Source organism: Camelus ferus, chromosome 3, assembly GCF_009834535.1.
Source record: "Camelus ferus isolate YT-003-E chromosome 3, BCGSAC_Cfer_1.0, whole genome shotgun sequence".
In the NCBI taxonomy this organism is placed as follows: Eukaryota; Metazoa; Chordata; class Mammalia; order Artiodactyla; family Camelidae; genus Camelus; species Camelus ferus.
The window spans coordinates 56417593-56426731 of NC_045698.1; the positions used below are offsets into that span (position 1 = coordinate 56417593).

At 40.1% G+C, this 9139-nt stretch overlaps 1 protein-coding gene across 2 annotated transcripts in view; it reads right to left on the reverse strand.

Moving 5' to 3' along the window:
* EDIL3 (EGF like repeats and discoidin domains 3) overlaps positions 1-1972 on the reverse strand; it is a 394119-nt gene extending 392147 nt beyond the window's left edge. Inside the window, exon 1 of one of the 2 annotated variants that reach the window (XM_032475466.1) lies at positions 1400-1972. In XM_032475466.1, coding sequence (XP_032331357.1) covers positions 1400-1466 — 67 coding nt within the window. In that variant the 5' untranslated portion in view covers positions 1467-1972. The remainder of the gene's footprint in view (positions 1-1399) is intronic. The other variant, XM_006178645.3, reaches the window with a different exon arrangement.
* Positions 1973-9139: the final 7167 nt, after the last annotated feature.

The window sequence follows — 9139 nt, forward strand, 5'->3', positions numbered from 1 at the left end:
GAGAGAGGGAGGGAGACTGAGGAAAGGCGCGGCCATGGATCGCTACCGGCAGGGCAGCGAGGGCAGATGGCCAGGAACACCCGGCTTCTTGGGCAAACGGTAGCCCAAGAGTTCATAATTTTCCTGTGAAACAAATAGATGGCTGGGTACATGGATGGATGGTGTAGAATATTCACGCAGTGCGTAGTCCCAAATGGATCTGAGTCAATGCATTTTTAAATCCAACTCCACTCCTTCAGAGGCACAGCATTTTAAATCCTGTAGTGCACTCAGCTCTCCACTTGAAGCAGTCTGCGAAGGTTTTTTTTTTTTTTTTTTTTTTTTTTTTTTTAAATACTCGTACCCCTTAGAAGAGGCTGCCTGGATATGCGGCCGCTGAAAGGGCGCAGGTCTGCTGAAGCGGCCTCCCCAGAGTCTCTGCCGCTCCCCCTGCCCTTTCCAGGAGACAACTTCAACACTGACCTGAACAGAGACGGGGCCAACCCAGGCTTGTACTGACAAGTCATCTTCTGCAAAAGACCTGGAAGTCGACTATACAACTCAGCAGGGGACTCATTGAAGTCCTACATTTCTTTTCTTTCTTTTTTTTTTTTTTTAACAGACTGGTTTATTTCATGCAAGTCATGGGAAGCACCACCAGACCAACTCTTACAACTTTTTCGCTTTGAGGCAGGGGCACCAGGGATGTCTTGCAATGTACGATTCTCTATTAACAGGAGTTACGCTTCTACCACAGGGAGCACTTAGCAAAGCTCTAGGCCCCTGGGTTAGAAGAGAGGCAGGTTCTTGTTTTTTTTCTAATACTGATGCTGTACTGTGCGTCCAGTACGGGGAGGCGGGAGAAAGCCGAACTGACGCGTGAGAACGGTCTCCATCGCATCCCTGACTAAAACCCCCAGCCCAGGTTCAGATTTGCCAACTGCTCAGCCCTGCCAGCACTGTAGCACTGCACCCCAGGGGGTGACAGCTTTTCCGCTCTTCAGCCTCTTCGCGGTTTCAACTACTCCACCGACACCCGGGGTATGCTCGCTTCCCTTGCTCCACAGCGAAAGCCCCGCCTGGCGCCAGTAGCCGGCATTGCCCACACTGCCCAGGTAGCGTTCTTAGGGAGACCCGGTGGCCAAGTGAGCTGCAGAAAATTTGGTTTCCCTCCCACCTTCCCTGTGCCCTGGTTTTTCTCTCGATCTCATCCTGGTATCACGCACCCTCTTCCCCAGTCGGCCCCGCGTACTCCGCTCTTGACTTCGGAGCACTTTTTGGGGGGTACCCAAGGTGCGTCGCCTGCGGCGCTCACCACCCTCAGCGCGTAGGGGAAACCACCTCCAGCCCTCTAAATAGCGTCTCCCAAGGGACTCCCCGCCTGTCCCGTGCCCAGCGGCCCCGGACCCCGCTGCCTCACCTTTGCAGAACTGGGGGACACCGAGGCTGAGCCAGACCAAGAGCCAAGCGGCCACCGAGCGCTTCATGATCCCGTCTCCGGGACTTGACCCCGCTGGTCAGGGGTCGCAGCAGGGGGTAGTGTCGCTGAGGTGGCACCGCAGCTCAGGCAGACCCCGCCCCTGACAGAGGATTCAAGAAGATGTCTTCTTCCTACAGCTTTTCCTTGAACAGATTCTTGGAGTGGACGAGAAAGAGTGGTGACCAAAGAGAGGACTCTTCCCCTTTTGCCAGCGCTCTGGTGCCGGGAGGTGGGCGAGCTCCAGGGAGCCGCCAGCGGGCTCAGCCTCCGCTGCGGGTGGGTCCCAGCCGAGGCACGGCGGGCGGGGCGGGGCGCGGGCTCCCGCGGCGGCTCTGGGTCACCCGCAGACCGTGCGCTGCGCTCTCCCTGCCGCGGCTGCCGGGCTTCTGACTTAAGAGAACAATGAAGCGTGAGCAGGCGGGAGCGAGCTGGCGGCAGCCGGCAGCGCACTGTGTACAAACAGAGGCGGCGTGCGTGCGAGCCTGAGCCTCGCAGGCGCGCTCCCCGGCGCCCGCCCGCCCCGCGCCCCCTCCCTCCTATTCCCTCTACCAATCTCCCCCTCTTCTTCCCCACCTCTCTCTCCCTTTCTCTCCCTCTCCCTCTCAGAGGTGGCTCCTTCTGCTGGAAAAGAAAAGGGAGACAACTGCAGCCACACCCTAGCACCTGCCACTGCCTCTGAAGTTCCTACAGCGCTCCTGCCTTCTCCACACACGCCAGAGACTCTGGGGTTAAGAGAGGCACCCTTGGTGTCTGATATACTCTTGTTTTCCAGCACTGATTATAATTAACCACGTTACGGAATCCCCTCAAGTTCCATTCTCAGTCTAGCCAGGAAAAGAAGTTAAGAGATCATGAAAAGTGACTCTTGGGGCACGAAGCTTCTTGAGAGGACAGAACCCTGCAAAGTGAACTGTCCTGGATTCTCAGGAAAGGCAACTTAGTCAGCAGCCAACCTTTAAGCTAGGACAGGGCTGCTCCGCTGCTGCTCTGTATGCACTTTAGTTGGTTCTAGGCTTGGAAGAGAGTGTTGTGGGCTCATCTGTTCACGTGGGCAAAAAAAGGTGACCACATGGGGCAAGCGAGTGGGAGACATGAATCTCATTAAGCAGGATATCTGTTTCAAATAAATAGTAGGGTGAGTTTGGGAACCATGCAATAAGACAGAAGGCAAGGAGAGATTCTTGAAGCATCACTATGGTAGGTCAAATTTCCCCTCTACCCGCCAAAAGCAATACAAATGGTCTAGCTTTTGCAGTCAAAGTGGATGAGCCAAAATACAGCTCATGGCTTACAATAGTGCTTTTTCGTCTGTTTTTCAGTTAGAATATTTGCTTGGCGTACATAGATTCAGTTCTGGCAGTTGCAGGTAATAAAGTGAAAAAGTCTTTTTTTTTTTTTTTTTTTTTTTTTTTAGAGGGGGAGGTAGGGAGAGACAGAAGCATAGACATAGAGAAATTGAAGAAAACATTCTTGAAGGCAAGAATTTGAAAGGAGTAGCACCCCCTCCCAAAAAAGAGGACAATTGGTCATGCAACTTCACCTCCTGTTACCTCCTTGAGTCCTCTAAACTTCAATTTCTACCTTCCTTTGGAATTTGAAGTGAGAACAAGGATGCAAAGCTGATGGAAAAGTAACACTGCATACTGCTATGGAGGAGTTAAGGTACTGTACACAGTGACACACCAACAAAAAACAACAGCAACAATAAAAATGATTTCAAAACAAGGTTTGTTCAGATCTCGTTTGGTAGAAGGGTAAAAGAATATTTTTTAAAATGCCTTTGCTAAGAGAGAGAATCATCGATTTACAGCCTATTTTCTTGCTTAAAGCAACAGAAGTTTGAGTAAGACATCATTGTGCAGAGCTGTAGCAAAGCAGTCTTAATCAAATCCCAACTTTCTGATACATCACTCTTACTTAATTTTGAGATTGTGCTTTCAGTCATGCTGTGGCATGTCCACCTCTTTAACTTTTGAAATGAGATATTTAATATTATTTTAAAGGTATTATTTCTAAAGGATAGTACTAAATCTCAAAAACGTAAAATTAGAAACCAATGACTCTGTGATGAGATTTTAAAGAAAAAAAGTGTGCCAAGAGTTTTTTGTTTTCCTATTTTATTCTGTTTATTTCTACTTTTCTGATAATATATGACCTCACTTAATAGGCATGTTAGCAAGTTAAGTAATTTTTTTTGCAACAGCATATGCTACTAAAACTATCTTTTAGTTTAAATTCTTAAAAAACAAAACCCAAAAAACTCCAGGAGTGTAAAACTACATTAAAATGCATATTCTATGACCAAATGCCTGGAATTGTGACTGTAAATGCCATTCTGTATTACCTGGTAGTTGACTTGTAAAATATGCTGCCAGTTTAATACCTCTACTTTCTTAAGTCCCATTTCCAATCTAAATTTGATACATAGACTTTAGACTCAGTTCCCTGTACTTAGTTACCCTGTCTTTTTTTCCCACTTATTGACAATGATCATACATCAATAAGCGTTTCATTTTGAAAATTCCAGGCACTTTATCTAATTTACATTTATAGGACTCATTTCACTCTTACTAAATTCATATAGAGCCTCTTCAGAAGTGAAATATAAGAAATGTTAAAGGGCCACAGAAATAGACATTAAAAAAAAGGACAAGAAAAAGTAAAAGGGTGAAGTTCTGTTACGAATTTTTATTTCACATGAAGTGCTAAGGGACCTTTACTAATCACATACGATCCAACCTACAGTTTTATAGCTTCTCCAAATATATGCCTAAAGTGCTGAAAATGAATCTATGTATCAGTTGAAGACAGCACTTTCCAAAGTATCTTCTGCAGGCTCACTCTCCCCAAGATGTTAATAGGAAAAAAAAAAAGTGCCATGGTCAAATAACTTTGGGAAACATCACCTATCAAAGCAGCCTCTTAAAGATTCACAGTGAATGTTAGCATATTAAAAACTTAGAAAGGTCCAGTGATTAAGAAACTTTTCCCAAAGTGTTAAGCCAGCATTTTGCAAACTTTAGTTACTAAGGCAAGCTCTTTCACAGAACACCTGTTAACATATTGGATTTAGTGTTACAAGGAAAACAACTTGGGAAACATCTGAAAATAAAGCAGAATAAAATATCTGCAAAACAGACAAAAAAGAGACTGAAAAGTTTACTAGTTTTCAAGAATTTTTCTTATCAGTTCAGTGTTTGGATTCTGGAGCAGAACATATCTGACTGGAATACTGTCTCTATCATTATAATTCTTTCAACGTAAGCAAGTCAGTTAGTTGTCCAGCCTCAGTACTCTCCTCTCTAAAATGGACTTAGTAATTTAATACCAAACTCATAGTGGTAGATTACTGTCACAAAAGGACCCAGGCCAGTAGTGGGCACACAGTGGTGGTGATGATGATGATGAGGATAATGATGAAGGTCACAGTCACATATGGAATTCCAAAAGAATTTTCCTCAGTAGCTGATTATCCCCATTCCCCTCCCCCATTAAATTATATAGAAAAATTAACTCATCTTTTAATTTGTCAAGCAATAAACACTAAATATAGAATTTTTATTATTCCTGTAATTACTGAGTAATATTTATCAATAAACTAGGTATAGGAAAAGTCAGATAATTTGATCAAGTTACACTCAGTACTACTATTATTTTTTAAAATTTTATATTTAAAAACTGTATTTTGCATTTCAAAGACTTTATTTTCTTTAATATCCAAAATTCTCCTGAATTAAACTCTCAGCCTTGTGAGATCTAAAGCAGAAAGTGTAGTCAAGCCCACCTGGACTTGTGACCCACAGAGCTGTGACCTCATAAATTGGTATTTGAAACCACTAAATTTCTGATAACTTGTTAATCAACCAACCAGGGAAAAGTAATACAGTAAGTCACTATCATTATTCCCTTTTTAGAGAAAAGGAATGAGGCACAGATAGGTTAGGTAAGTTGCCTATGGTCTCAAGTTAATGTCAGTCCGAATCCAGAAACCAATTTACTCTACCAGCAACAATAATTGGGGGGGCAGCTGTATGCCAAGCACTATGCACTGTCACATACATTGCTTCATTAAATCATCCCAACAACCTTGATGAAGTACATATTATTATTATTTCCATTTAACAGTTGAGGAAACCAGGGATCAAAGCATTCAAGTAATTTGCCCAAGATTAAGGCAGCAGTGGGGGATGGAGCCAGAAGCTAGAATCTGAGTCCTGGCTTGATTCCAGGAGCAGTTATCACAACCATTCTGTTGTGGCATCTATTTTGTCAGTGGTCTAACTTATTTCATTTACTTATATTTTCAATTTAAGTGGCTATACTGTAATTGTCTGTTTTTTTTAAAGTACAGTCTGCATGCTCTCTGGTCTTGATTTATCATTTTACAGTATACTTTGCTTGAATGTAGAATTCCCAGTACATTTTAAAGTTGTCTAAAATACTTGCATAACTCAAACTCATCACACTTTTTTTTTTCCATCACTCTCCATAAACACCAAGAAAATTCTTTCCTCCAACTCTCTGGCCATGCTGTTATCCCCATCTGAAAAGATCTCTTATAAATTCTACTAGCTAAATTCCTGTCTCCTCATAAGACCTCCCAAATTATTCCAGCACCACAGAACCATGCTTTCTTAGAATCAGTACTTCTTATTTTTCTCTAGTTGTTTCATTGGCATCAGCCTAATCTTTCCAAATATAAGCGATTCCTGCTGCAAAGGTAACTGCATGTCTTGGATATAGATGAATATTACTTTTTTGCCCCCTATTTTTTATTTTTGTACAATTTTTAAAGGTTACTTTCCAGTTATAGTTATTACAACATATTCAGTCTTTCCACTATGAACACTAAGGAAAAATTCATTTCTAAAACCCCACATTTTATACCAAATTCAGAGTTCCCAGTATTTTGCTGCCTGATTCCCTGATGGATGCTGTTTCCAGAAGGTACGCAGGGTCATTACACAAGAGTGACCCTTTGTCTTCAGAGTCTGACACTGGTAAGAGAAATTTCTGCTGGCTCTAATTCCTTCCTTCCAGTTTCCTGCTCAACCCATTTAGCAACTAAGTCTTTAGCTCCCTAAAATAATTAATACACAGATTTAATAAAAGTTCAAGGTACAGGTGGATATATAAGGAAATAAAAGTTTCCCTCTTGATGACATTCCCTTCTTACACATTCCCTCCCTGGGGCCACCAGCTGGTACCTAGTAGCTATGATGGTATATCCTTCAAAAGACATGTGCATATGTACATACACACACAATAACACACAAATACACATGTGTATATAGAGTGTATACGTGTATACATACTTGCTTTTCACAAAAATTACTAAATTATAAACATTATGCATGTTGATTTTTTTCCCCAATAAGTTATAAATTTTTGAAGTTGCATCAAAGACTGGCATAGTATTTGTGTAACATAAATCCCTTTTGATAGACATTTAAGTTGTTTCCAATCTTTTGTGATTACAAGCGATGCTGCAGTGAATGCACAATTGGATACATGTGCAAGATAAACTCATTAGAATAGACTGCCTGAACTGGTAGTGTTGGTTGAGGGTGCCTGCATCTAAAATTGTGGTAGATACCGCCATAGTGTGAGTCATAAAACATGTATGGATCCATCCTTCCACCTATAATGCATCAGACAGCTTGTCTTCCTTACAATCTTGGTTAATACAGTGTGACTGCAATTTTTGTTCTTGTCAGTCTTGCAGATTAAAAAAAATGGTATCTCATGGTTTTGAATATTTTTTATTATGTGGTTTTAGCAACTTTTCACATATTAACAAATAATTCATATTTTCTTTATGTTACTACATTTCATGCCTTTTGCTCTTTTTTCTACCAGACTGCTGACCTTTATCTTGACTGGTAGGAGCTCTGCATATAATAGAGAAAATAGCCAATTGTGTGTCATATTTACATCAAAAAATTTATTCAGCTAGTTTACAGCTGTTGTTTGCTTATGCTGTGCTAAAATGTTTTATATTTGGAGTGATGAAACTTAACCATCTTTGCTTTATGATTACTAGGTTTCATTTTTTGCTAACACAGGCTCTCACTATTCTGAGTTTATAAACATATTCTCTTATATTTTCTCACAGTACTTTTATGGATGTTTTCATGTGTGTATTTTCAATTTTTATCCAACTGAAATTTATTTTTGTGTAAAGGGGTAGTACAGATCTTACTTATTTTACATAAAACTACCAGTTACATAAAAACCATTTACTGAATAAATTCATGTCTTCTTTACTCCTATGGCATGCCAACACAGTCACCTATAGTCACGATATATTTGGTGCTACTGACTGCCTTTATAGATGACACCACTGAATTATCTATTCATGTGCTAGCACCACACTCTTAGGTATTCTTGTTTAAAAACATTTTTTAACAACTGCTCAGGTAAAACAACTTCATTTTTAAAAATATTCCCTCACTAATGGTGCACATTTATTTTTCCCCATATGAACTTTGGAATAAACTTGTCTAGTTGAAATGAGAGAATATGCATATTTATAGTATTATTATTCCTATCTATATATCCGAGTTTTCTTTTATGTTTCTCTTGTTAGGTTTCTACTTAGGTATTTTATATTTTTATGTACCTACCTCCAAGGGAGGTTTTTTTTCCCTGTTATATTTTGTAATTAGCTGTTTACATTTATAAGAAGGCTATTTGTGTGTTATTTATATTATACCCAGCTACTTTATCAAAGTCTTTTACTGTTTAAACCAGGTTTTTAGTTGATTTTTTTGGGGTTTTCCAGATATACAATTATATCATCTGAAAGTTCTATTAGTTTTACTTCCTCTTTTCATATTTTCATACTTATTTCTTTTCCCCATTGAATTGTTATAACTGCTGCCAAATAAATGCTAAATAAATACACACTTGCATTGATCCTGACTCTAAAGTGACCATTCTAGTGACCTTTTGTGGCACAGTACCTGACTTCTGGTCTCCTGGGTCGCAGATGGTACAGTCATTTTCTATATACCAGCATTTTCTCAAAAAATAACTTTAAGGAATAAAGACATTACTGTCAGTGTAGAGAGGAAATAATGTTTATGAATGTACAGAATAGAAAAAAAGAAAAAAATAATAATGTTTCCTTCAGCAAGCAAGAAAGAAGGCTTGTGAGGATTCGACAGGATCGGATGTTGTAAACTTTGAGGTTATATTTGACAGAAACCTGGAACGCAATGTCTTCAGATTTAAAGCAAAATGACAAAAACTCCTTTCATGCCCACCATAGCCATAGCTGTTTAAATATAAGGTTAACTGGGGAAAAATGATACTGAAACAGTCCAAAGGACAAGTCTGGACTATATCTATCCCTTTTATCTAATTTTCATTGGTATTTCTCTTTTTCTCCAGAGATTTATTTATTTAAAATATACAAGACTTCTAGTTTGATACATCAGGCATAGTAATTGGACCAAAGCTAAATGAAACTTAGAGTAAAATATTTCTGTCTCCATAAACAAATGAATATGTAAAATCCTCTTTGGTTTCCCTGGTTCCAAAATAAGCTACAATTTAACAAGAGAACTCCGTCAAAAATTTTTTTTCACAATCACTGTTTCATTTAAAGAAAAATAAAGTTCAAGTGGAATGTATTTTAATACATGGTATTTTGGCAAATGCAATTTAAATTATGGT